Raw genomic sequence first — 27,651 nt, 5'->3', positions numbered from 1 at the left:
CCCGGGGCCTGCGCCGTCCGGGGTGCCCCCCCCTCCCCGCGCCGCCGCCGGAAGCCCGGCCGGCCCCCGCCCCCCGCAGCCGCCTCGGGCCCCCCCGGGGGAGGGGTGCGGAGGGGGCGCCCGCTCCGGGAGCATCGCCTCGGCGCTCGCGGCCCGCGCCTCCCGGTGTGGGCGGGGACCTCCCGGGAGCCGGCGGCTCAGGCGGAGGCTAAGGCCGCGTCTCCAGGAGTGCGGCGCGGCTCCCGCTCAGGGCCCAGGGAGCTTGCTTTTGCCACAGATTCCCGCCCGGCCCGGGCTACGCATTACCGCCTTGTGGGTGGGCGCAGGTAGCTGAGTTGCCAGCAGGAACCTGGGTGTCCTGCGCGTGCTGGTCTGTGAACTACGATTCTAAGTGCTTAATAACAGACCACCCCTCCCCCCACCCCCTCCCAAGGCTCCCACCGTTGGCACTCCCCTCCCTTTCCCTTCAGTAAAGCCAGACAAAGCAGGGGTCTTTGGATTTTTTTTTTTTGTAAAACATTCTTTTATTAAAAGAACAAGTGCTGTTTATGAACTGCCCTTCGTACAAATAACATCCGTTATACAAAGATACAAGATCCGGGTTATGCACAATTCCAGGCTTGGAAGTGAGAGGAGGGGGGCATTGCCTTTTGGGCTGAGGCTATAAAGGAGGTTCTAGAAAGAATGTAAAAGGAGCCCCTGGGTTTGCAACTCTGGCTTCCCCTCCCTGCTCCCCTAGGAAGGTTCTGCTACATTGAGACAGGCTGGGATGGATAGGGGGAAAATGGGGCTGGGAGTCAGGGTTTGGGTCTCCAGTCCTGCCACCTGAGTCCCAAGTTGGGCTGGAGGAAGTGAACAAAGGGCAATGAAGGCACCCCCCAGTCCCCAACTTTTCAGTAGATCAAGTCAAAGTGGTCGGGAGCTGGACACACTTTGAATCCGGATTGATGTGACTGGAAGGAGCCAGGGTGTTGTGCCCCACTTCCTCCAGATTCCCCACTGAAGTGACCTTAATCCATCTGGGCACCTCTCCCCATTGAGATAAGAATTGGGAGCAAGCCGCCTACTCCTAACTTGGGCCCACCACACACCAAGGAAGATGCTGGAGGTTGGCAAGGGGAGCCCGTGCCTTTGAACAGTTGTCTGCATTTCCAGTTCGGGGAAAGGGAAACGTGAGGTCCCCCTTTCTCAGAGCTGGCCCCTGGCTCTGGCTCCCCTCACTTGTCTAGGCCCTTCCCTAGAACTCAGTACAGGAATGGGTGGGGCGCTCTCAGCCTCAAGGTTAGGGCACCAGGAGACAGCGGTAGACCCAGAAGCCTGAGGGGAAAGACATACACAAATAGGAAAAACTTAAAAAAAAAAAAAAAAAAAAGCAATCTTTAAAGTGTCATTGTCTATGGAGAGGATCCATCAGCTCTGAGCTAAGACAATCAGTGCTACATAGATACCCTCCCACCCCGGGGCCCAGCCCAGCACTCACACACACAGGGACAGACAGCCAGCCACATGGAGGTGGTGCAGTGGGGGGCGAGAGAGCCCAGGACCAGGAGGCCAGGGTCCTGAGGGCTGGTCCTGGCTCTGCCCCAAGCCCCTGCCCCTCCTTGGCTTGGAGCTATCACCTGTGAAGCAAGGAACTGGCTCCAACCACCCCTAAAGATAGGTCCCTTCCAACTCTGACACTCATGCACCAGTCGTGACCTCAAAGCCGGACAGGGGTTCAGCATGCACACCCCCTCACACCTCCACGCTGAGCGTGATCACACACGAAGCACCTCTCATGCATTTTCACACTCCATTTCCGCCCTGCAAACCAAATCCTTTCTCTCTGCTAGGCAGAGAGATCTACAAATCTGTGTCTTTTCCCACTCCCCATCCAAATTCGTCCTGGAAAAAGGGACAGAGGCTGGAAAAGGAGGGTGAGGTCACTAAAGCCATTCCCCCTGCACTGGGATCCTGAAGATCTCCAGAACTTTCCTATTATAAAGCTCCCTCTGAAGAAGGAAATGCACGACCTCTCTCCTGCCCCCCCTGCCCCAAATTGAGGGACAGCAGCAATCCATACTCAGCCTGGGTCCCTTCTTCCAACCTAACCTACCTACGGCTGCACCCCAGCCTGGGGAAAGCTGGAAAAACATAGGCTCTTGGAGATGAGAAGCCCAGGCTCATGGGTGCTGGGAGGGAGCGGGGAGGTCTTGGTTCCAGTGCACTAAATCCTAGGGACCTCTCCCTCTCTGCCACAGCGGCCTCAGAGAGGATTGGCTTCCCTCAGCATCCAGAACAGAAGTTGACTTAGGCTCTTAGTGGGCTGGCCTTGGGCAAGGGTGTGAGTGTGAATGAGCAACTCTTCTAAGAACCTCTAAAGGTTATTCTTCTTTTCAGTGGTTTGGGGGCAGGGAATTAGAGAGCTTAATAGATGAAGATGAATAAAACGCTGAATCCTATCGTTTCTTTCTAATTGATATTTAGCATTAATAAAAAGTGAGTATTTCTGAGGTCATCACAACTGCCTTCCCCCCACCCCCAAGCCCTTGCAAGTGCCTAAGAAATTGCCTCTGAAGGATTCCCACCCACCCCTTCCTTTATCGGCTCCCTAACATCTTACAAAGTCTTATCAACAGGAATATTAATATTATTTTCAGTATCAGAAAAAAACCAGTTGAGCAGCACAGGCAAAAATATATCTGCACTACGTTTCTGTCGTTGCCAAAAATATACACATCTTCTTTTCTTTATTTAAAAAAAAACCAACAATAACAAAAACCCAAACAGAAACACACACAAAAAATCCACACATGCAAAGACTGACGAGACGCGAGCATCAGGGAAAGCTGGAAACGCCTTCCCCCGGCTCCAACCCCAGTGCAACTGAAACAGACACAGGCTTCACCCTCGCCCCGCTCCCGGCTGCCCTCCCGGCCCCGCAGCCTTTGCCACCAAAGGCTCTGGGCAGGTGGGGGCTCTTTAAGGTGAGAATTGCCCCCCTACACCCCGGGGAAATAGCTGGTGGGTGAAGGGACAGTTGTCAGGTCAGCTTGAGCTGAAGGCTCCCCTGGTTGGTGGGGGTGGGGTGCGGGGGGGGGGGGAAGCAAGCTGGCTAATTCTGGGAGGTTTTCACCAAAGGAAGTGGCACTTTACTCCCCCTCTTTGCCCCATCCCCCAGATCCCTGGGGCTCCCCCTGGGCCAGGGAAGCAGGACCAACTGTCAGTGGGGGAAGGGGAGCTCCGAGGGGGCAGTGAGACCATGTGGGGGCCTGGGGGAGGGAAGGCAGGACATTACCCTGATTCAAAGCCCCCAGCCCCCAGTTACTCTCCAATATTGGAGTACTGTTCTGGTTTTTGTTAACCATTCACGCCCCAGAAAGGGACCAAAGTTGGTGAGGTGGGGAGGGTGCAAACAAAAGCTGGGAGCCCTCTTCTGCTGCTGCCTCATCTGAGCACTGCTCCTATCCCTGCCCTCGGCTGCCCCAGGTCCAGGGGGAGTCAGACAGACAGACAGACAGACACACACACACACACATAGACGCACACGCACACAGGCACACACGCTCTCTGAGTCAGGCAGCTCCATCTTCCCACCCTCCGCACTCCTAAATCCAATAGTGCAAACAAGGGGCAGGGCACCAAGAGGGTTGGGCCTCGCCCCCCCTGCCCTCCCCCATCCCATCACCGTCACGGGGGGGAGGGGGGGCTCCCGAGAGGTGGGGAGGCGTGGGCTTAGTTTGGTGCCGTCCTGCCCCTTCCTCAGCTCCCTCATCTGTGGGCTTTTACAAGCTCAGCTTGTAACCCTCATTAGGGGGCAGGGGCAGGGGACCGGGGAGACACAGTCCAAGGGATCTCTTCTGCCATCTGCCCAAGTTGGGAAGAAACTGCAGGTAAAGCAGGGCCACCCCTTCTTTCGTAAGAGATTTCCGCGCACGGGCAGGCCCAGGGCCTGTCCCCCCACCTCTCCCCACTCAAGTGCTGATCCATTTTATGTGGGGGGTCCAACCAACCCCCCACTTATGCCATGGCCCACGTGGCTCTTGGAGGACCTCAAAACATTGCTGAGAGTCGGGGCTCCTAGGTGGGCTTGAAGCCTGTCCTCCCTCTGAGCCCCTCACAAAGGGGTCAGTGCGGAGGGAGAGGGGCCAATGGAAGGGGCATCCCTCTCCGGCTCAGTCCTCGGCACCAGGAGCACCCACACTCCCTGGGCCTCAGCACACGATCTGGGCTGGGGCTCTCCAGTGTCTGGGTGCAGGTGCCTGCTCCAGGCTAGGTAGGACCCCTCAGGCCAAGATCTGCCCCCTCCATTTGGGGGTCAGGAGGGGCTGGGTGGATTTAGCCTTTTTCCTGGTTGGCTGAGGTTCCTTTGTCAGCGGTCTGGAAAGAGAGGAAGGGAGGCTGGGGGTTTAGGAGGTGTCTGGTTCTACCACCCGGCTGAGAACAGGTGCCTGGGCTAGGGCCACTGCTGTAGGACACAGGGAGGGAGCCCGGCTGAAGCCCCTGCCCTGGGCTCCTGGGCTAAGGCGAGTGTTTGTGTGTGTGTGTTGGGGGGAGGGGAGGGCAAGGTGCCCTGCACAAGGGCACCCAGCTAAGCAAGGCCAGCACCCTGGGCTCTGACAATATGCCCTCAGAGGAAGGAGGGAGGGCCTTTCTCCAAAGGGCCCACCCAGAGCATCCTCTTTTTCTAACTGGTCCACTCAGAGAAGAAACGGACTTTTCTAATTGGTCTCCCCGGAGGAAAGCCATTTTCTAACTGGTCCTTTTGCTATAAGCCCACGCTCGGAGTCCGCCCCTGGCGGAGCCAGCAGAGGCCCTGGGGCCTGGAGCGGGGCGCCTGGCTGACCTAGGGGTGGCTTCCGTCCTCCTTCTCATGCTCCACCTCTGCCCATCCCGGAGAAGGTGAGGGCGGCCAGGCCGGCCCGGGGGCCCTCTACTCACCCCTCCTTTGGGGCCACTGCCGTCCGCCCCCGCCAGGCTGAGGAAGGGGTTGGTCTGGGCCGTGAGGACTGGAGGGCCGCCTGCCGCTGCCACTGCTGCGGCCGCCGCCGCCGCGGCCATGAGACTCGGGTTGTTGCCGAGTGAGGGAGCCACCAGGGCCCCGGCAGGCAGCAGGGCGGGGGCGGACGCGGCGGGCAGCAGGCCAGGGGTGCCCGCGGACAGCAGCGGGGTGGAGCTTCCTGCCAGCAGGCTGGCCATGGGCAGCTGGGAGCCCCCGGCCATCTGCAGCCGCTGCAGCTCCCGCTTCTGCTGGATCTGCTGGATCATCTGGTAGACGACAGTCTGGTGTTCCTGCAAGGGGGCCAGACGGCTCAGGGGCCAGTGGTCCCCGGAGCCAGCTTGCCCTGCTTGGCCCGGGGCCCCATCCCATCTCACTGGAGCCATGAGGAAGGAGACCTGGGGGACGGTCAAGGTCCTGTCTCGAACTCCCCACTCGGGGCCTCAGTCTCCCCATCTGGATAAGAAAGCGGTTGGGGCCCTGACTGTCGACCCGGGGCACCCCTCCCCGGGGCATCCCTGGCCGAGAGCTGGAGGATGTCTGGCAGCCCTGGCCCCACCCCCTCGCTGCATCAGTTCCTCAGTCGCTATGACAACCACAAATGCCCCCAGGGGTGGTATGACCCCAAGTTGAGAAACAACTAGGCTAGGTCAATAGTATTCAACTCCCCCTCTTTTTGTTTTGTTTTGTTTCTTTTAAGATTTATTTATTTTTGCTCTGAACAGGCAAGGCGTTGTCGTGTTCCAAACACCAAACAATATCAACGTTTACCTTAAGAAATCCTGCTCCTACCCCTGTTCCCATCTGGCCACTATAGGTAACCAGCTGAATTGGATTTCTTGTGTTTCTTTCTAGGAAAATGATTATGTTTTCTGTTTTTTCAATTCCCTCCTTTTTAAAAGGCAGAACTCCTTTTCTCCAAAGGAAACCTTCGCCGAACCCAAAAGGGGCTGCTCTGGTTGAGAGGGTGCCCACCTGCTCAGCCACAGACCCTGCAGCTCCCCTTGAAGATCCTTGGGGCTGGGATTGGAAATGCTCAGGAACTGGGGGCTCACCACCCTCTAGGGTGTGAGCACCCCTTCCGCAACGCCCAGAGCCTGAGAGCAACCTTATCCCCTCTAGCCCGCAGGGGTCCAGCCTGGGGCGACCCCCGCTCCGCGCCGTGCCTGCCCAGCCCCCGACACGGGCCCTCCCCACGGAGCTGCAGGCCGCAGCCGTGTGCGAAGGGAGCGCATTACCGGGCTCAGCTGCGGGGAGGCCAGGAGCTGCTGGAGCTGCTGCAGTTGCTGCTCTTGCTGCTGCAGGACATGCCTCTGCTGCTCCGATAGGCTGAGGCAGGAGACAAACACAGGCCGTGGGAAGGGGCAGGGAGACGCTCCTCCCCCACCCCGGCCCCTCCAAGCTCCCAGACTCCCTCAGGCCCAGGTGCAGAAAGGCAGGGATGTGCGGTTTTAGAGGAGGACTACAGAGAAACAGAGCAAGCTCAGAGACCACTGGGAGGGAGCCAAGTTCGATGGAAGAACTTTCCCGGAAGGGAAAGGAAGCCTGGGGGTGCAAGACAGAAACCGATGCTTTCGTCCCTGGAGAGCACATCCAGAGGGCACCCACATCTAACATCTCGGGAGTACCTGGGGCCAAGAGGTGACTAGATTCTATGCCCTGTAAGACTGAAGAACATTCTTCCTTTTGGGGGGGCTGTGGGTGTTGGGGGGAGTCCCTCCCAGAGCCAGCCTCCCCGTTCCCTTCCCCAGCCTGAGCTCTCCCTCACCTGTTAAGACAACCTGGCAGCTGCAGCGTGGGGGCCCCGCCAGCCTGGCTCAAGCCCGCAGGGTTGGGGGCGGCAGCCCCATTCAACCCCCCCAGGAGCCCATTGAGGGGCAGGGCCCCGCTGCCCGCCAGCCCTCCCAACAGCCCCTCAGCCATGGGCATGGCCCCCAGCCCTGCTGCCCCCTGTGCCCGGCCCAGCCCGTTCTGTGGCTGGGGCGGGAGCGGGGCAGGGGCCCCGGGCAGGGCCAGGGGCAGGGTAGCGGGGCTCTGCTGGAGCAGGGGCAGCGGTGGGGGCGTGCTGTGGAAGGACAGCGACGAGCTGCTGCGGCTGGGGCAGCCTGAGTGTGGGTCCTGGGGAGGGAGGGGGAAGGGAGGGGTCAGAGGGGCGGGGGGCCAGCGTGACCTTTCTGGCCCCCGGCCCAGCACCCACCAGCATTCTCACAGAGCACAGCCACCCCCACCGCACCCAGGCAGAGCCACCCAGGACGAAGAAGCAAGACCCAGGGATAAAAGCTAAGGATCCAAATAGTCTTCACAAATCGCGTTTACAGATCATTTCCTGGGGGCCCAGCACCCCTCGCACTCCTTGTTAATCATGAACAGGGACGGTGGTGGTGGCCATCTAGTGAACTAGACCCAGGGTTCACTGCTTGCCCCGAACTATCTCCTTATTCCCATATATGGGTGAAGCCATTGATTCTTAAGCAGGCTAAGTAACTCTGCAGGCAAGAGAACAGCAGCTGGAGGGGAAAGACTCAGGTTCAAATTCTGTGTCCACAGTTCACTGGCTTCTCTGTCTTAGTTTCCTCACTCATAACATGGGGGGAATAGTAGTACTGTTCCATAAGGTTATTGGAAGACTAAACAAACCAATGCTTTGAAAGTCTCAGCACAGGACATGATTTCAGAGAGCAAGTGTGCAATCAATACTCGTTAGTGCTATGATTATTGTTGCTCAGGTATACACCACCCCGTTTGTTTGATTTCAACAGTGACCACAACCTAAGGATAGACTGCTCCCCCCAACACCGCCGATCACAAGGGGATTACTGGGTGCCAGTTGCCGTAATAAACCTTTCCCAAATACTTCTCAAAGAGGCCTTCCCTAACCACCTCCTAACTCCAGAAGAATCCCACCCCGATTCTGCCTCACAGCCCTTAAGATATTTCCATTTTCGCACTTTTCCTGGTTTGTAATGACTATTTTCTTGGATCACTAGTCTATCTTCAGGAGCAGGGCTGTGACCGTTTTGCTCATTGATTGCTTGACCAGGGCCTGGCATTAAGTAAGCACCTATAATTATTATTTAATGAAGGAAGGAATGGATCAGTCAACCAATTGCTCAGCCAATCACTTCACTGCCCAGCCTCCAATAGCTGCAGGGTGGAGACGAGACCCGAAGGCCCTGGTGCTTCCCCTCCTGCCCCCCCCCCGCCTCCCCCCTGCAGCGCCCACCTCGGAAGACGTGGACAGAGAGTTGTCCAGGCCAAGACTGTTCTTCCCCGGGGGGCTCTTGCTGGTGCTTAAGGAATCGCTGCTGCCAGCTGAAGGAGGGGATCAGGGAAGGAGGTCAAGGGCTGGAGTCGGGGCCGGATCGTCCCACTGCCCGGCAGAGGCTCCCACTCCCGGACTCGGTGGGAATCCCCTTACCTTGGGGAGGCAGGCCATAGGGCCCAGGGACTGGGCCGTTGGCAGCAGGCAGGGAGGCAGGCAGGGCGGGGAAGGGCACAGAAAGCTGCACATTGAGAATCTGCAGCCGCTCCTTCTTGGCCGTCAGGCTCAGGATCTGTTCCTGAAGCCGCTGGTTTTCCTTCTGCAGCGCGTGCAGTGCCTTCAGCATCTCCACGACTGCAGAGAGAGGGTGAGAGCGCCTGAGCCCTGCAGGCCTGGAGAGGCGGGGCGAGGGCGGGGGGCGGGGCGAGAGAGCCGGAGGCGGGGCTTGGAGGGCGGGGCCTGGCGGAGGAATTCAGACTCAGACCCGAAGGAGAAGGCGCCCGCTGGCAATAGCAAGAGACTCAGGTGAGCTCGGAGAGGCGGGACCCGGGGGGAGCCAGAGGTGTGAGGACTAGGGGCGGGGCCTGAGGCTGGGGGTCGAGGCCCTGACTGGGAGCGTTAGAGGCGGGTGGAAGTTGGAAGTTGGGAGCCTAGTAACGTAAGGGCCAGGAGGCCGCGGAGGCCGAAGGCTTGGTGCACAGGTGGAGGGTCCAGCAGCCGGGCCTAGCAAAGGTTAGAGGTAAGGCTCGGGGTAGCCAAGAGTTAAGGCTGGGGCGGGGCCAAGGGGCGGAACTTTAAAGAAGTTTGGGGACCTCGGCGAGAAAGGTGACCGAGTCTGGGCGTCCCAGGGCAGGTCTCCCAGCCCGGCCCCACCCCTCCTCACTGTTGACACCGGCCTCGCCGTCGCCCTGCTTCTCCAACAGCTGCTCCATGTTAGTCGTCCCGGGGGCCGCGGGGTCTAACTGGCCACCCCCGCAGGGTGCAGACGCTGTCTGGTCAAAGAGTGCGGGGAGGCTGCTGATGGGGGACCTGGGGTCGGAAGAGAAAACCGGACTCAGGCTTACCTCACGTCCCCACTCCTGTCTCCCTCCTCCCCCCTCAGGGGTTCCAGTCGTCCCCTCTTGGACCCCACCCTCTCCTGGCGCCCGTCTCTCCGTCCCCTCCTCCCTCTAGTGTCCCTCCAGCCCCGCTCCCAGCCCCTCCCCCAAGCCGCCGCCCCCTCCCTCACATGGAAGACAGACTCTCCTGGGGGGAGGTCCCCCGACACCGGAAGCTGCAGTCCTCCAGGTCTGGCTCTTGGAAGGAGAAGGGGAGCAGGGATCAGCGGGGAAGAGGTGCCGTCGGCCTCACGGTCCCCGCCTGGGAAGTGGGTGCGGGATCTGGGACTTTACCGCAGACCCCTTTCCCCCAGGATCTCCCCCAACCCCAGACTGGCAGTTCTAGCTCGTAAGGCGCTGGGAGCCCGGGCTTGGAAACCTGGCCCCTTGGGAGGCACAGCCCCATGGGACCTGGTCCTCTTTCCCCTTCTCTAGGCAGAAAGGCGGCCGCTGCCTGGCTTCTTTCAGAACCACCTCTCAATTTCTTTCCTGGTAGACTCAGGGTTATAGAAATTCAGGGTCTAGACAGTCCTCGGTTGAACTTGGACCTGATACTTGCTATGTGACCTTGGGCTTGAAACTAATCTCACTAAAATGACTGTTAGGAGGATTAAAAACAAGGTAATAAATGTGAAGTGTCAGCTGTCCTGCAGCAAGCCCTTAAAAACTGCAGCTATTACAATTAGTCTTGTGCGACTTCTCATATTCATAAACTCGTAAGTTAGACTGCAAAACCTTTTGCTGGGCCACAGAATTCCAATTTGGGTTTTGGAAAAGGTAGTCACCCTGCGCTGTCAGATCATTAATTCTGGAATCGGATTCGGCCCCTTTAAGAAGGTTTACCTGAACGGGCGGCCGGGAGGTGAGCCCCGCCCCCTAACCGGCCAGGTGGTGTGTCTGCACCAATCAGCTCTCTGGGGCTGGGTTGACTCTCCAGGGAGGGGGAGGGGCGCTTGTGATCCTCCCCCTTAACTCCGAAATACCCGGAGCGCAGGTTGCCCAGCTGGTGGACTCGAAAGGTCCCATCCCGAGGACTAAGAGGCCAGCAGGGAACTGGGCTTGGAGACAGGGCCAGAATGTGAGCTCTGGCTCCGCCTTTCTCACTTCAACTGCTTTGAGCAAACCATTAAGCCTTTTTCTTCTGTGAGCAGTAGTAATTCTGCCGGTCCTGTCCCCGTCCCTCCACGGTTTTGTTTTGTTTTTTTAACGTGCTTAAGTATACCCTGGTTTGTTGTGTGTGAATTTTTTTTTTTTTTTTTCAGGGCGGGCAATGGCCAGAGGGAGGGGGCAGCCGGAAAGTCCTCCCATCTGTCTGGGGTGACATGCAGGTGATGGGTGCCCCTCAGGTCTTTGGGAAGAACGGGGAATGGGGTCAGAGACACATACCTGTGTGGCTGCTCTCGGCTTGGGTGAGGAGGGGGTTAACGGCACCCATGGGGGTTCCAAAGATGTGGGTAGAAGGGAGGCTAAAGGTAGAGCCAGCCAGAGAAAACACCTGAGGGAAAGGAGGTAGAGTCCAGCCTGGTGGTTATTCTTGGATCTAGGGCACAACTGTGTGTGTAGAGGGGGAGGGGATCAGGTGTGCCGGGGAGGAGAAGACCAGAGAGGCAGACATTCTGGTGGCGACCAAGCCCAATCTCTCAGTCTCTCCCATGGAGAGCTGGTGTCCCAGGCAGCCTGTCTGTCCCCCACCTGCCCAGGGATGGAGGAGCCCAGGGGTAAGGCCTCACCTGAGTGGTGGAGATAGAAGCAGAGGAGGAGGGGAGGGTGCTGGTGAATGGGGAGCGGCTGAGGCGGGGCAGGGCCGAGGTCCCTGGGGGCCCCAGCAGGCTGGAGGAGAGGGGGGTGCTGCACACAGCGCGCAGCATTCCGCCACTGCCGCCATGGGAGATGGGGTCCTTATTACTGGTGTAGATGCCTACAGGCACAAGAAGGACACAGAGGGAAGCTTCGGGTCACCACTCCCCCCCAGGCCCCAGGCCCCTCCTCAGTCAGGTGGCTGGGGCAGCCCCTCCCCAGGGATAATACTCCCCTGGATCTGGGGAGTATCACATCAGTCTAACCCTCTTGCTGCAAAGATGTCACTTCTTGCCTACGGGACAGCTGCTTGACATGCCTGCTTATTAGACTGCCCTGCCCAGGCCAGGGGGATTCCAGGCTTTTCTAATAGGTAAGTCCTACTGGCAGTCTACTCCAATCTCTCCCACCACGAGCCGGCAGAAGACAGGAACGGGGGAGCGTCTTAGAGTTGACTGGCTCTTGCATCCCTTATCTCTGTCCTTCGGAGCATCTATCCCATTTCCCTCTGACTGTATGCCTATGCCTCTGTTCCCTCACTAGACTGGCTGGGCCCTGAGATGCCCAAGGGTCACTAACCTGCCCCTAGCAGGGGGGACTCCAGGCTCAGGCTGGGAAGGCTCCCTGAAGGCCCAAAGGTGCGGGAGGCCAGACCGCCCAGGCCAGAGCTGACCAGGGAACCTCCGGAGAAGGGCGAGGCGGCAGTGGCGGTAAAGCCGGCCAGCTGGGCACTGGGCAGGGAGGGAGCAGCTGCGCCCCCAGCCCCCTCCTTGTTGCGACTGCCCTTGGGACGACCTGGTCCATGTCGGCTCCTCTTGCTAGCTTTGTGCTTCTTCTCCTTCAGGCCTGTCTCAGGGGTCTCCTCCGTAGGCGCAGGGGCGGCACTCAGTGTGGGCATTCGCTTGTGGGTGCCTGCTGAGGCCCCGGACCCCGAGACGTGAGGAGACTTGTAGTCTCCAGGGGACGGGGCCCGGGCCCGGCCCGAGCTGGAGGTGGTGGTGGAGAAGCGCATGATGGGCCCGAAGCCAGAGAAGACCACCTTCTGCTCAAAGAGGTCAGCTTTGGGGGGCTCGGGGGCTGAGGGAGAGGGGGGGGCTGAGGGGGTAGGGGCTGCAGGCTTGGAGTACTTGTCCTCCTCTGGCTGCTCCAGCTTGGGGAATGCCGAGAAGTCAGGGGAGCTCTGCAGGGACGAGACTGCACAGAGGGAAAACAGAATTACAGCTGCGCCCCAGATCCCACCCCCCACCCAACTGCACTAGCTGGAGAGAGCTCCGGCGGGGGGGCGGGGCAAGCCTGGGTTCCTGTCCCAGCTCTGTCTCTGTCTCTATGTCTTGGCATGAGTGTCCCCCACCCCCACCCCCACCGCAGCTTTCCCACGTGCCATAAAGGGGAGAGAGAACTCCTGCCCAGCTGACCTCACTGGGCTGGAGAGATTACAGAAGATATCATTAGTGTTGGTACTTTAAAAATGGCACCTCATGGCCCAAGTGCAGGGGATAATGAATACTGTCCCGGCAGTGGGGGGGTGGGGGGCCTGAGAAGGAGGGGCTGAGGGGAGGGTCCGGAGAGGAGTCACTTGGTGGGGAGCCCCCATCTTTAACCAATTTAAGAAGCAAATGAGACGCAAAGCAGTGCGCAGAGGCCCTGGCTAGAGAAGCTCTGGGCCGAAGGCTGTCCCGCCCCCAGCTTCCTCCAGGATGCCCACACTCACCTGCAGGCTGGAAGGGCCCCCCAGAGGAGGAGGAAGAGGAGGAGGAGGAGGAGGAGGAGGAGGAGGCGGAGGTGAAACTGCTCACACCTTTCCCACTGCTCAGTTTCTTCCCCTTGTGACTCAGGCTATGGCTGGAAGACTTTTTCCCCTTCGAGTCCCTGCTGCTCTCAGAGGTCTCCTGAGTGCTGGCCTCATGGTGGGAGGAGGACGAAGCTGAGGAGGGGACCTGAGGGAAGGAGGAGAGGGCAAGGCTCAAGGCCAGCTGCCTGGGCTCACCTGGACCTGGCAGTGCGACAGGAGGACACACGGCCCCGGGCGCTAGGGGGAGAGTCCAGGTTGGCTTCGGGAAGGACTTGTGGGCGGGGAGCCCAGATCGGGGAGGTGGGTGTGAGGAGAGGGGAGTCTGTCCTTCACCTGAGGCAAAGGAGAGTGACAACAGTCCCTGAGCCTGTCCAGATGTGCCCATCGGTTCAGTCATCCACTGAAGAAATGCTTAGTGGGTCCCAGAAGGCTGGACTTGTGCTGGCCGTGACGTGCGCAGGGCAGAGGGAGCACTGCCCAGGCCCCATCCTTGAGCCCGCCAGTCACCGCCCTTCCACCTGGCGGACACCCCCTCCCCTGGCCACCCTGGGCCCTTCCTAGACAACCTGAGCTTGTAGTGCCAAGCCTCTGCCAGCACGGCCTCTCCTTACTCTGCCTGGGAAACTTCTCATGCCTGGAAGTCCACGAGGCCTCGATCCATGAGGCCACCTAGATCCCTGGGGTGGACGGGGTCACTCTGTCCTCTTAGTTCTAGGGCACCGTGTCCTCACATCAGCCTTGTCAACAGTTGCCACACTGCACTGGAATATCCAGTCCCCACATCGGAGGCCTCCAGCACGCCCCGGAGGGCAGCATGGGCTCTGGGGTCAGGCAGGGCAGGCTGTGGGCCTGGTGGGCTCTGCCATCTACTGCTGTGGTATGCGGTGTGGCCTCTCAACCTTGCTGAGCTTCAGGGTCCTGACAGGGCCAGCGAGGTCTCTTTGGAACTGGCACGAGGAGCACAGAGCCAGATACATAGCGTGGGGTCAACAGTGGCAGACGCCGGTAGCCGTGATGAATATGCCGCAGAGACCGACAGTGGGCCTTCAAGCCAGACTGCTTGTGTTCAAATCTCCGCTCCCCCACTCACGAGCTGTGTGCTTTTAAGGTAAATTACTTAACCTCTCTATGCCTCGGCTTCTTCATTTATTAGACTGGGTTAATAAAAATACCTAATTCATTGGATTATTTTGAGGATTAAATGAGCTAATCCCCACAGACCCCTTCTATCCTCCTGTTCGAGAAGGGACCCTGGCATGTGATGCGTGAGTGAGTTAGGGCTTCGTATTACTGCCAGGGATGGTGCTTTTCCTCCTGGTGGAGACCAGGTATTCAGTAACGGAACAAATGCTAGAGGAAGGATGGATCAGGGGACGATAGCCACCCTGCGCTGCCCTTCCCTGGGCGGAGCCCTGGTCTCTGTCTTCCTCTTTGTTCTTTTCAACAGCTGGAGTTCTGAAGGGAGCCAGATGTGGTTCTGAGAGCAAGGGAGGAGAGGGGCAAGGGGGAGGGGTAGCTGAAATGCTGGGGTGGGTGGAGGGGGATGGGCAGAAGTCTCCTACATGTCCAGAGAATACCTGGCCGCTGGGAATTCCCATATCTCTGGCCCTGCAGGCCCCAGGGAAAGGTCAGAGGGCATGAATGACAAGCTTTTCCAGGTGAGCCCTGGGAAGCAGGCGGGGAGAGGGTTACTGGGACAGTTGCCACAACATCATCCTGGAAACCCGATACCCAAGCCTCCTGCTAAGATGCCCAGAGCTCTGCCAACCTCCTAAGGTGGGTGGAGGTGAGTGGGGTAGTAACGGGGACAGGAAGAAGCAGTTTCTCCAGGCCCCTGTGCTCCTTCGGTGTGGGGGGTGGGGGGAAGGAAGGGGTGCTCTGGCTTGGATTAGCGACTCTGTAGCCCCGGGGAGGGCCTGCTGGCTGTTCCTCCAGATGTTGCCCATTTCTGGAGACAGGCCCGACATACCAAGCCTGGGAAGGGTGGGATGAGTGGGAGTTTCGGGGTGCTGTCCGTGGGCCTGCCCATGCCACCATGGGATTTTGGTTGGGAGACAGGCTCTGGGCAGTGTCCTGACGTGGGGGAGGGGTAAGAGCGAAGGGGTCCTCTCTGCCTATCTCTGGGGAAATAGGCCCCAGAACGTGAAGAACCAGCCTGAGTACTGAACCCGCAGACAAGAGCCCAGTGCTGACGCTCTCTGTCTGGACAGAGGCAGATGTAAACATCTGGCAGCCAGCAGGCAGGGCAGCACCCCCCACCCCACCCCGACCCTCCTGGTTGGTCAGTGACTGGTGGGGCTGAGGAGCATAGGGTAGAAGGGGGGAGTGGAGAGGGGTGGGGTAGGGAACAGAGGCACAGTAACCTGAAGCTGCTGGGGGCTGCCCAGAGTCCCTGGCTCACCCCCACCCCTTGCAACTTGTCTCCCTCCCCTACCTCGGCTGCTCCCCTGCGTGTGGGCAGAGTACCTTGTCAGCAGTGGGGACCACAGGCGGGGTGAGGATGCTGGGGGGTGACTCAGGCCGCTTCTTGTGCTTCTGTTTAAGGCGTTCTTTGTCCTTTCGACTCTGGGGAGGGAGAAGTGACCAGATCTGGGTTGTGGGGGGACAGTCTGGTTGAGGATACACATGCCATGTGCACGGGGGGAATAGTCCCCTCTCAGGGATGGGCTTTGTGGGCATCATCTCCCCCTACGGAGAGACTGGGAGACTTAGGCTGGACAAGAATGGCTCAGGCAGGTTGCCCTGGGAGCCAAAGGCCCCTCCCCCTCCTCCTGACTGCTTGCTAAAAATAGCCTGTCCCATTAGCACATCAGGGACACAGAGTACCACACACAGGAGCCCGCACCTGCGAGGGTGTCCACCTGGGACATGGAGCTGTGCGTGCAGCTGGGATGGGAACACGGCACACCCGGATGTGCAGCACGAGGGGACAGAGACAAGTGGGCTGCCCCATGGCTAGACTGTGGAGGTGTCTGCAAACGCGCAGGGCTGTGTGTTGAAGGCTTTGGAGACTGTCATGTCACGAGGAGGATGCGGAGCAACCACACAGAGAGCTCCAGGGAAGCCAGGCCCTCACCTTACCCGCCCTGTCCCTCGTGTGTCACTGCCTCAGTCCCCTGCTGGCCTTTAGTGGCCTCAGGGGCACCTTGTGGTGGTTTCCTGAGTTATGTGTTGGGGCGCCTGGGGGGCTCAAGTCGGTTGAGTGTCTGCCTTCGGCTCAGGTCATGAGCTGCTTCTCCGCCCCCCCCCCCCCGCTCGTGCTCTCTCTCAATCTCTCTCTCAAATAAATAAGTAAAATATTAAAGAAAGAAAGAAAGAAAGAAAGTTATGTGTTTGTGGGTGTGGGCAGGAGAAGGAAAGGGAGAAGACGTTTACCTTCTTCTGGCCCCTTTCATGGTGGGAAGGGTGCTTCTCCTGCTGGGTGGATGGAGAGGCTGACCGGCTTCTCCGGCCACTGATAAAGCCACTGCCAGCTGCCCCTGTGCCACTTCCTCCGCCGGCCCCTCCGCCTCCCCCGCTAGTATGCCGGGATGTCTTCTGGGGAAAGAAGAGAGAGGAAGTGCCAAACCCTCCTTTCGCTAGGTTAGGACAAGATTCCTGGAAGTCAAGCGATCCCGGGTGGCCAGTCCCTCCCACCCTGCTTGTCACTAAAAGGACCTTGTGTCTTCAATGCTGCTTTGCTCAGCAGAAGGCATTCTCTAGTCTTAAATCCTAGAGCTTCCCCAGTTGGCTTATCCAATGCACAGATTCAGCAACTGAGGCCCAGAAGAGCTAGAGGCATCTTGGCCCTAGCAAGGAACCACTGGAGGTAGGACAGGGGCCTGAGTCTCTTATTTTCTGCCCACATCTTTCCATGGTGCCTCTTGGCCCACCTCAGGCAGCCTGAGCCACAGCCCAGTTCCACCTCTTTCGCTGGGGTAGAGGCTGCATGGGCAGTCCTGGGCAGTCCCTGCTCCCCTGCACTCCGCCCCATGCCCCCTGGTACTTCGCTCTAGCCATCAGCCCTTTCCTCTCTTGATCCTGGCCCTCCCCCTCCATCAAACCCACAGGGGGTCCTTCTGTCCCAAAGGACCTGATGCCCTTAAGAAGGGGGAAGTAAACATGCACAACAGCAAAAACCCAAATGATCCTCGTTCTGCCTCTCCATCCAGCCAGTGTCTGCCCCCTCCTTCCCTTTACAGCTGAGGACTGCCCCCTGCCTGACAGCTTCACCTGTCCCAGACTTGCAGGTGTCCCCTCTAAGGTCACCCACTACCTCTCAGTTGCCAAATCCAAGGACTAATTTCAAGCCCCATCCAACCCAGTTGCTCCCCAGTGGTGGGTACTGCTCCTACCTTGCCAAACACAAGACTCTCCCCTTCTCGGTCCCCCTCACACCTTGCCCCACCGTATCCTGGTGGGCACCTGAGGATTCCAGTCCAGCCTTCTCTCCTTGGGGCTGCCACCACCACCCTGCTGGGGGGCGGGGGGCGACAGCCACCACACCTGAACATCCCCATGTGGCCCCTCCTGTTAGCCCCACGGAGCTCCCTACCTTGTCCTAAGTTGTCATCAAACCCTGAAACCAAGGTGACCATATAATTTATGATCCAAACCAGGACACTTTTGAAAACAAAAGGGGACACTATTAATTACACCAGGGTGACAGGCACAAACTGGAACTATCCAGGGCAGAATAGGACATAGGCCAACCCTACAGAAGCCCACTGCATCCCCCTGTTCATAGCAGGCCCAGGTGCCCAAGCCCTGAGAGCCTGGGTCCTCTGTCCCACCCTCAAATCCTCCTTCTCAGCCACCCCCACATGTAGGCCTGTCTACCTAGAAACAGTTCTAGAGTCCAGCCTTATCCCTCCAGCCCCCCCTTCTCGCAGCTGTCTCCCAGCCTCCAGCCTCAGCCCTTGGGATCCAGCCTCACAGTGGCTGCCAGGGTAATCTTCCTAAAAAACAAATCTGATCATGTTACCCTCCCGCTTAGAAGCCTGTGGCCCTGGGGCGGGGTGGGGGTGGGGGGGTTAAGGTCCAAGCTGAATTCCCATTTCAGGCTGCAGCCTCCCTCTCTAGGACACCGCCAGAGTTTCTGGAGTATGCAGGTCTCTCCACAACCATGGAATAGAAGCCCTCCTCCAGGCTCTTCTTGGGCCCCGGAAGCCCAGGGCAGAGGCCAGCCCTGCTCTGGCCCTGCCTGAGTGTTGTGGTCATCTCCTGCCTCACTCTCCCCAAGCACCCTGTTCTGTCCCCAAGTTCTCTTTATCACCTCAGGACTCGGCCCATGCCAGTGGCACCACCTAGGACTCATTTCTTTCTGTCTCTGCTTGGCAGGTCCCCAAGGAGCTTTCAGATCAAACTGTGTGTTCCGAATCCCGCACACCAGCTGTGGGATAAGTTACACGACCTTGGTGGGTCTTAGTTTACTCATCTGTAACGTGGAGAATACTGTACACCCAGTTCTTAGGGTTGCGGGGAGGACCACGTAGAATGACACATGTAAAGAGCTTTGCACAGAGGCCAGAGCACAGTCACCCCCACAAAGGTTGGCTCTTATTGCTTCTACTTGCGCTTAAATGCTGCCTCTTCCTTGAAGGCTCCCAGACTCTGACAGGCAGGGTCTGAGCTGTCTTCTGGGACGGACCGCCTGGCTCAGCCCTCATTCACCTCCCACGGGCTGCACCTCAACCCCTTCCTTATCCAGTGGCACAGCTCCTCACAGCAGGGCCTGGGCTCCCTCCATCTCCATCCTCCCAGCACCTGGCTCCAGCCTGGCCTGGAACCCCTACCCTCTAAAGCAGGACTGACTGACCCACTCACCACCTGGCGGACAAGACTCACCATTTTGCTGAAGTGGTATTTGCAGTAGCCACAGTACTTGACGTTGTCCACCTCCAGCACTTCTTCCTCACACAGCAGGCCGGCCATTTGGGCGCTAAGCGAAACAGGGTAGCCTGAGAAGCGTGTGGCCGCAGACCAGACCGGCCACCTTCTTCCCACCGTCACTGCTATCGCCACCAAAAAGACAGCTGGCCGTGGCAAGCCTCGGAGGGGGCTGGGCCAGCTGCCCAGGGACTCCAGAGAACCCTGGAGGGGGAGTGGCACAGGCAGGGGTCTCACCAGGTGACATGGAAAGCTTGCCGACATCCGTGGCGGTTACAGGTCATGCAGGCTCCTGAGGCCGCCTTGCTCTCCCGGCCCTGCTCCTCACAGATGTAGCACGTCTGCAGGACACGGTACAGTCATCCCCTTCTCCCTTCTACCCGAGGGACCCCTCGGCCTTCTCAGCTCTATCCTCTCCGCGGGATCCTAGGCCAGTGCTATCCAATTGAAGTTTCTGTGACGATGGGAATTTTCCATACCGCGCTGTCCAATACAGTAGCCATAAAGCACGCAGGCTACTGAACGCCCGAAATGTGGCTAGTGCGACTGAGGAACTGGGACTTTAAATCGTATTTCATTTTAACTAATTTACGTAGCCGCATGTAGCTGGTAGCTACTGTGTTGGACAGCGGTCCTTGGAGGGTGAGCCCTGTAAGGCCAGGGACTATGTCTGCCTTGCTTACAGTCAGCTTATTGCACCTCTGGGCCTTTGCTAATGCTGTTCCTTATGCCTGGATCCAGAACCCCACCCTCCTCAAGGCTGGCCTCAGCCCACATGTCTCTTTCCTTGACCACTTTATCTAACGTCAGACCTCCTATGAGGTAGTCTTTATTTTTGTACCTTGTTTCTTTTCTTCACAGCACTGACCACAAACTGCATTTATTTTATTTGCCTGTTTATTGATATTTAGTCTTCCCACACAAAAGTGTGCGTTCCACGGGGCAGAGAACACATCTGTTTTGATAAGTGACCCCGTGCGCCTGGTACCTCGGCCCAGGTCTGGCACATAGTAGGCATTCTGTACAACGGGTTCAGTGAATGAATAAGTGACGCGCTTGCTCAGGTCCACGACCCAGCGTTACTACTGCCACGGAGCCTACTCGTCCCCAGGAGTTCCAGAGCACAGGCAGGTGTCTGGCAGGGGAAGGCGCCTACCCACCTCCTGAGTCCCCCTTTGGCTGGACAGAATCAGATTCCACTGGATGGAGAGAGAGCTTGAGGGACCCCAGGACGGCTGGCTGGTATGGGGCCGGACAGGGCCCACTGACCTTGTTGAAGCGGTCGTGAGGCACGTACTGCAGCACGATGGGTTCCATGGTGAGCACGTTGGCGAACTGCACCTCCGGGATGTAGAGGGCGCACACCACGTGGGCCCAGCCTGGGGCGGTGGGGGGATGGCCTGAGACCCTGGCCCCTCACTGCCCCAAGCTGCACACGGTCCCCCCTCCACAGCCTTCCCATCAGATTCCATTGCCAGCAAGGGAAGGAAAACCCAGTCTCCAGCCCCACCCTGGCCACCCCAAAATAGTCCACTCCTGCCTTCCCAGACCCCGCTCAGGGGGCCTTGCTGACCTTGACCGATGAGCTCTGGGGCTCAGGGCCCCCCTCACCTCCATTATCAGTCCTCTTCAATGCCCCGTCTTTGTGTGGGCACAGCTCACACCTCTGCCAATGCAAGGGGCACAGGGATTTTGGGGGGCTTTCCAAAAGGGGGTGGGGGGGATCTGCTGAGCTGGGCCCTTCCTGAACACATTCACAGGGCCCCAGGATGAAATGAGTGGTCTATGGGGGATGGGCGGGGGTATGGAAGAAACCGGGTTGGCTATGAGTGGTGATTGTCGGAGATGAGCGATGGGGACGTGAAATTCATTATAGTATTCCCTCTACTTCTATACGTGTTGGAAACTTTCCATAATAAAAAGTTCAAACAACTAACAAAAATAAAAGGCCCAGTGCTGGGGGTGGGGCAGAGTAAAGGATAAGCTGAGGGAGAGATGGGTTGGTGAGAGATGTGCAGGAAACAGGAAGTCCTGTGTGACAGTCCCGCCCTAGCCTCAGCCTGAGGCTGAGTCCCCTAGTTCAACTGGGAGGAGATGCTCAGGTGTACAGAAGCGGGGAGGGAGTCTCAAACTCACCACCCTGGCTGCTCGCTCCTGAGATTCACATTTCCGGCAGAACCAGGGTCCCGTTGGCACCTGCACGATGCCATAGCAAGCTGGGGGTGGGGAAGAATCACCAAGTAAATCTGTCGGCAGTGGCTTTTCTCAGAGTAACTGGGGGAAGGGGGTGACTCTAAAGGAGGTGGGGCTGCTCCCCTGTCTGGAGTCACTCACTAGACAGCTGGATCACAAGGAATGCCTAACGGCACATGGCCAGCCTTCAACCACACAACCAAGCACTCCAAACAGGGATGAGAAGTCTGAGTCCTTGACCTTAAACTTCTAGAAGACCCCCACCGCCACCCCATGCTCTTTCTGGATCGGTTTCTCAACTCCTGCCTGGGAACAGTCTTCATCATCAGGAATAGAGAAAACCAGAGGGACAACATTTACGATAGTCAAACACGTTTTGTTGTTATGGGGGGGGGGGGCATTTCTTAAAGGGCCAGTAAGGGAAGAGGTGGGGAAGTAGGGGGTCCAGGGACCTCATCATAAGCCTCTAATTATAATAGGTACAGGTCAAAAGTCAAGGCCAAGGGCAGGTGCAGTGCAGGTAACCAATAGGAGAGCGGCGGGAAGCCCGGACAGAGACAGCATTAAGGGTTGTCCCAGGAAGTGGGGGGGGTTAGCTGGCTGTGCCAGACAGGCGGGAGATGCCAGCCTGCGCCCTCGGCAAGACTCCTCAAGGAGTTAACTCCCGAACCATGTGCTGTTGGGGGAAACTCCAAACCTCCCTCTTCTCAATTCCCGGCCCCCTTCACAACCTCTCTCCTATCCGCAGCTCTTCCCGGAGGATTTTAGGAGTCCCCTCTCCCCTGGGACCCTTCTCCTCCCTTCCCAATTCCGCTCCTCCCAGTATCCGGAAGCGGGAGGGGGGGATGACCCCCCCTTGACCTCTCCCTCCGGGAGCCGGGACCAAAATAACCGGGCGGGAGGGGACACCTCGCAGGTAAACATTCCCCCAGCAGCCCCGACACTGGCGGTGTGGGGCGCGGAGAGTGCACTCACTGCCCCCTAGTCTGTCCCCAAACTCCCTCAACTTGGGGTGGGGGGCGCGGGACTGGAACAATAGGCAAGAAAACAATGCCTGACCCGGTCCTCCAGGACCGGGCGGGGGGAGCCCCCCGACGCCTCCCTTCCCTTCAGGTGGGGTGGGGGAGGGGCGCCCGGGCCCCGGGAGGTCTCCGGAGGGCGCGGCCCGGGGCTCCCCGCGCGCGCCGCCCCCGGGGTCCCGCCGCCCCCCGCGGGCCACCCCCGTACCTTGGTGGACAGCCACGCTACACGCGTGCCCATCACAGTAGACCAGCGGGTTCTCGGCCCAGCCCCTCTCGTCCGAACATACGCAGCAGCCTCCTACCATCTCCTTCATACTCCCATGAGCTCCCTCCGGGGCTGGGGCGGGGGGCCGGCCGGCGGGGGTCGGGGGTCAGGGGGGGAGGGAGGGAGCGGGGGGCCGCGCGCCTCCTCGCTCCCTCCTCCTCCTCCTCCGCCGCCGCCGCTTCTTTTCTTTGCCTCCTCCTTCCTCCTCCTCGGCGTCCTCCTCCTCCTCCTCCTCGCTCGCTCTGTCTGGCCGCCCCCCCCGCCGTGCTCTCGCCCTCATGCCCCGACGGGCCCCCCCCCCCAACAATAAGACCCGCGCGCCGGGCTCGCCCCCTCCGCGCCGCGCGCCCAGCTACCAGGGCCGCCCGGCCGCCGCACAGCCCGGGCCCGGCGGGGGAGGCGCCGAGTGGCACATCGCGGGCGCTCGCCCGCCCCGCGCCCGCCCCGCGCCCGCCCCGCGCCGCCCGCTCACGCGCCGCCCCCCCGGCCCCCCTGCCCCGCCGCGGCAGCCATGGCCGCGCGCCTCCGCTCGCTCCCGGCCCGCCCGCCGCCCGCCGCCGGGTAAAGTCTTAGGTTCAGGGAACAAAGCCTGGCTTGGTAGGGAGCTTTTCGCTCGCTCGCTCCGCGCGTATTTTCCCTCTTTCTTTTTCTTTCGGTGGCTCTCGGTGGTTGCTCCTGAGCTCTCGCTCCGCCTGCCCTTCCGTCTCGGCCCCGGTTCTCCAATTCTCCATGCCCCTCCGCCCAGGGCTTCGTCTCTGCTCTTCAACTCCAAGGAAACTCCGAGGTGGAGATCAGAGGAAGGGGCGCTAGAACGAACGGGAGCTACGTGGGCCGCTCGCCCTTCCGTGTCTGGGGCGGGGTGCTCTTTGGGTGGCCGCTCGTGGGGTCTTTCCTCGGAGGCCCCTCTGGAGGGTAGACACTTTCACATGCAGACGTTTGTTCATTACACAAATATTTATTGAATGCTTACTATGTGCAGCCGCTGGGATAGAGCAGTGAACAGAACAGGTATTGATTCCTGCCCTCAGGGAGCTTCTGATCCAGCTTATAGACTCAGACGCGCGCGCACAGGGACTCGCACCCCTTAGAGGCACACCGAGGCACCCACAGACACAAACTCACCCCCAGCCTCATCCGGCCACACCACCTGACTCTTTCAGAGAGACACAAACCCCAGGTCCGGCCCCGCAGGCACGCTTAGAGAACCACGCCAGTTAGAGACCCACGATTACGGAAGTGCCCGGAAACAGCACAGTTACACTTGACCTCTAGGCACGCACACAAACACAGAACATAAACTCACACACAGCACCCCCAAAGGACTAAAGACCCTGAAATTGGGTCTGGGAAGAAGTGAGGGGCGTCAGCCCGATGGCTTTATCCCGAGACCGGAGTGGGCCAGTGGGACGCAATCTGACCCCCCCTTCCTAAAGCGGGGCGGACGCCCTCAGGGACCAAAGGTCACACTCCCTCAGCGGGAGGTGGGGTGGCGGAGGGGAGAAGGCAGCCCTGAGGGCTTCAGCGACACTTCAAAGACCTCGCGCCCGGGAACGCTTCCTGCGGGGGAGGGGCAGAGGGAGAGGAGAGGGGAAGACCGGCAAGGGGACTATGAGGGTGGGAGGAGGCTGCCCCCACTTCGGCGCACTGCCCCCCTGGCCGACTCTTCCGCCGGGACCGCCTCCTTTTCACCAGCACCTGTTCAACCGGAACATCAAGGGGCCGGGACCCGCCGCCACCCCTCCCTTCGCGTCTATTTAGTACCTTTCATCCGGGAAGGGGGGGGGGATGAATTCCCGCCGGGGGGGGGGGGGGAGGAGGACGGGGGAGAACTTGTCCTTGACCTGGTCTTTGGCGTCAGGGATTTACTCCCTAATCCCAGCGACACTGGCGTTTGGGGAGGTCGGGGAAGCTGAGCTCTGGACTGCAGCCCTCCAGCTCCCCTCACTCCGGCAAGGGACCAGAGAATCCCGGAGGGCTGCCAGGACGTAGAAGCTCTGTCTAAACGGGCGCGGCGGGGAGGAGGCCTGTCTCTGCGGCTTCCGTGCCTGGGGGAGGGGGCCGAGAGCCCGAGGATTGTCGGTGCCCCCTGCGAGGACTGCCAAGTGCCCGTATCTTGGTCTGCTTTGTGAACTTCGCTCATACGAAAAGTTAAGAAACAGACGAGAAGTCTCACTTAGGAGTTTCGAACGAATTACTTTTCCTGACAAGAATAAAACTTCAAGAAAATTAAACGCAAAAATGTCAGCCCTAGCCATGCACCAGTTTCGGAATATTTGAGTATTTGGTTTTGGGACCGACCGCGGCCGAAGTGGCCGAAGTTTTGGGTTTCGCCGGACGAGGGTCACTCGAAGGCCCATCGGTCCCTACATCCAGGGGTGGGCGACGTGGGACTGGGGCGGCGGAGGCTTTGTCTCCGGTTCTCAGCCGGTGCGGGTGTACTGCCCCAAGATTGTGAGGTGAACGCGCGATGATACTTGTGCGTTTAGTAAGTGTATTAGGAACACTGTTTCGTTTAATCCTTCCCATAACCCTTTGGGATGGGTGTTAATATCCCATTTTATAAATAGATTAGCTGAGGTTCTGGAGGATGAAGTGACTTGCCCAAAGTCACACAGCCTGAAAGCAGCAGAGCGGGGACTTGAACCCAGTCTGTCCTCCGCTAGGGCTGGGGCTCCGCCACCACGTGTTGGTCAAATGCCTGTGTTTAACTGGGATGTCCGCCCAAAGTAAACGCTCCCTTCCGAGGTTTGGGGAAACCCGGTGCCGCGCGGGTTGGGTGGGCTGGGTTCGCGGCGGGTACTCCGAGGGCTGAGCTGTAAAGCTTATTCCTGGTCTTCCAATATTTTCCTGAGAACCTACTATGTGCTTATCCACAAAAAAAAAAAAAAAAAAAGCAAGAGCGGGACTCAGCCAACAAGTGGTTCAAGTTCGTCTTGCTCTCCTCGGCGTAACTGAGCACTGATTTGGGGTGTCACGCTGATCTTGGCTGTGCAGTTTTCGGCGAGTGACTTCACCTCTCAGGCTCAGCTTGTCCCTCTTAAACGGGACGTTAACTCCCTCTGGCAAGTGCCGTAGTGAAGATCTAACGAAAATCCTTTTGGAAAGCGCTAAGGCACACAGTAGGCGCTCAATCCCTGCTCTCCCCCGCTCCGCCCGCCCCTCTAAGCGTGCCAGGGCAGCGCGTTCCCGCTCCCGCTTCCCGCCTCCGGCATCCTTGCCCGACTCGCGCGTCCCGCGGCTAAGGGACTGGGGCAGAGAGGACCAAACAGAAAATTATTTCCGCCCGCTCGGCCCGCCCCGCCCCGCCCCGCCCCGCCCGTCCCCGGAGCCAGAAGGGGATTGTGGGGCCGCCGCGGCCGCCGCCGGAGCTGAGCGGGGCGGAAGCGCGCGTCGCGCTGCTGCTCGGGCCCGACCGCGCCGGCCCCCGCACCTCCCGGCCCGGGACTACGGGCTGTGGTCGGGGCGGTCCCGGGGCCCGAGGCGGCTGCTGCCGCGCGCGTTTCCACGAAGCCTGGCGCGCTGGTTCCCAGAACCGAGCGGGGGAGGCTGAAGAGTATTGAGGTTTCGCTTCTGCGAGCCGGCCCGGCGCTTGGTTTCGCGGGTCCCGGGGGCTGGGGGCGCGCCCTCCGGATTAGAAAGCCCCGGGCTCCTGGAAAGAACTGCGCCGGCGCCCGCGGGTTTGCCATTTGTTTGCGTCTTGCTTTCTTTCCCAAAAGCAAAGCTTCTGACCTTGGGGCGTTCAGAGAGGTTAAGTTACTTTCTCTAGGTAACCCAGTCTGTAAGAGGCTTCAGGTGGTTTCCTGCCGGGTAGGAGAGCCTGGCGTGGCCGAATAGGAAGAGAAACGCCAGAGTCAGAGAGACGTGGGTTCAAGACTCAGCCTAGCCACTTACTGGCTTTGCCCATCGGTTAGTAATTCCTGCTCTGCGACCCTCAATTCCCCCATCTCGGAATGTGGACGGTACTGCCAACCTTAGGGTTGATGTCAACAGTGACAGTCAAGTGCCCGGCTCAGGGAAGGGTGATTTCCCCGTCAAAGGTTATGTCCCTGCGGTGGTCTCTCCAGCAGGCCTGCCTGGGGTGCGAGGGCGGGTGTACAGGTTCTTTCCTAAGTCAGACATCCTGTGCAAGAGGGAAAGAAGCTCGACTTAAAGGGGAACTGGTGGGAGTGAGGGGATTCCCCAGGCATTAGGAGGCCAGCCGTCATGATTATTGTAAATAGTGACTCTGCATGGTGGGATTTTTGGCTTTTCAGATCTTTCTACGGGAACAGCACAGTACTTAGTGTCAAATCCTGCCTCTGCCAATAGCTGGCAGTGTGACGCACAGTCTGGCTACCTCAGTTTGCCAATCTGGAACGTGGGGATAATTGGATGCCCTTTTCCAATCGTCAGGGCTTCGGCAGCTCCAGCCAGCCAAGATCACAATGGGTGCTTTAAGAGCTGTGAGTGAGCCCAGGTAGTCCCTTTGATTACATTAAGGCATAAGGGAACTTCCTTTAGGGAGCTAAGATGGATAGGAAAGGAAGAGGTTCATGGGCTGAAGTAGCCATCTGCCCAGTCTTGTCCCAGAGCTACCTGGAATCTAGTCCCAGCCCTACCCCTAGCCAGCTGTGTGACCTTGGGCAAAGCACTTGCCCTCTCTGGCATTTGGTTGGGTGACCGGATCTTGAAAATCTTGCAGTTAACATTTTGTGGTTGATGACTTTGCTCCTGGGAAGTTTCCAAGCTGAGAGATGACAGATGAATAGCATATTTGCCCTGCTATGTTCCCCTTTTCCACCAGTTCCTCCTGAAGTCTAATCTCCATTCCTCCTGTTATAATTGCTGTCACAACAGAAGTTGAAAACGCTGTATTATTCAGTCTTTTAGCAAGCACTTCATTGCATCTTCACGGATGGGCCATAGGAGAGACACAGATAGCACCCAGGATGGCGGGAGTGACAGACATATAGAGAAATAACTTCAATTCAAGGATATAAGAGCCATGCTAGTGCTCAGAACAGTGCTAACACAGGCAGGAAGGAAGTAATTATGTTCAGGGAGTCAGAGAAGGTCTCAGCTGGGACCAAGTGGGTACAGGCAGATAAGACACAGAAGAGCATTCCAGGCAGGTGGACAGCATGTTCAAAGGCACAGAGGTAGGAACCAGCAAAGTGTGTACTGAAGTTTGTGCCTTGTGGCAGCCACAGGGTGGTAGGTGTGGCAAGAGAGCAGAAAGGAGGGTTAGAGGAGTAACCTTAAGGCAAACACTAGATTAAGGGGACCTTGGATATTTTGCTAAGGAGTTTGGACTTAATCCCAAGGGCAGTGGGGAGTCACTAAGGGCTTTTAAGAGGTGCGAACATTGCTTGTCAAATCTGGGGTTGGTTAGGGTTGG

The 27,651-nt window shown here is 58.9% G+C and overlaps 1 protein-coding gene across 4 annotated transcripts; it reads right to left on the bottom strand.

Annotated features, from left to right (window-relative positions):
- Window positions 1-493: 493 nt before the first annotated feature.
- Window positions 494-22,556, bottom strand: MLLT6 (MLLT6, PHD finger containing). 4 transcript variants are annotated; one of them, XM_036091652.2, is made up of 20 exons: window positions 22,215-22,556; window positions 20,931-21,010; window positions 20,406-20,460; window positions 20,064-20,173; window positions 19,032-19,135; window positions 18,753-18,846; window positions 16,302-16,463; window positions 15,393-15,491; window positions 12,846-13,071; window positions 11,714-12,328; window positions 11,068-11,255; window positions 10,724-10,832; window positions 9,469-9,535; window positions 9,124-9,269; window positions 8,397-8,594; window positions 8,202-8,290; window positions 6,747-7,096; window positions 6,217-6,307; window positions 4,921-5,271; window positions 494-4,359 (listed from the first exon to the last, which is right to left on the bottom strand). In XM_036091652.2, exons 1-20 carry the CDS (start codon window positions 22,321-22,323, stop codon window positions 4,318-4,320), a joined length of 3,285 nt encoding a protein of 1,094 aa, XP_035947545.1. In that variant the 5' UTR covers window positions 22,324-22,556; the 3' UTR covers window positions 494-4,317. The 4 variants fall into 4 exon arrangements, with proteins under 4 accessions (XP_035947545.1, XP_035947548.1, XP_035947547.1 ...); XM_036091655.2 differs by having other exon boundaries at window positions 12,933-13,071; XM_036091654.2 differs by having other exon boundaries at window positions 16,302-16,460.
- Window positions 22,557-27,651: the final 5,095 nt, after the last annotated feature.

The sequence above is a fragment of the Halichoerus grypus genome, chromosome 2 (genome assembly GCF_964656455.1).
Source record: "Halichoerus grypus chromosome 2, mHalGry1.hap1.1, whole genome shotgun sequence".
NCBI classification, from domain to species: domain Eukaryota; kingdom Metazoa; phylum Chordata; class Mammalia; order Carnivora; family Phocidae; genus Halichoerus; species Halichoerus grypus.
This window is presented reverse-complemented; position numbering and strand designations above follow the sequence as displayed.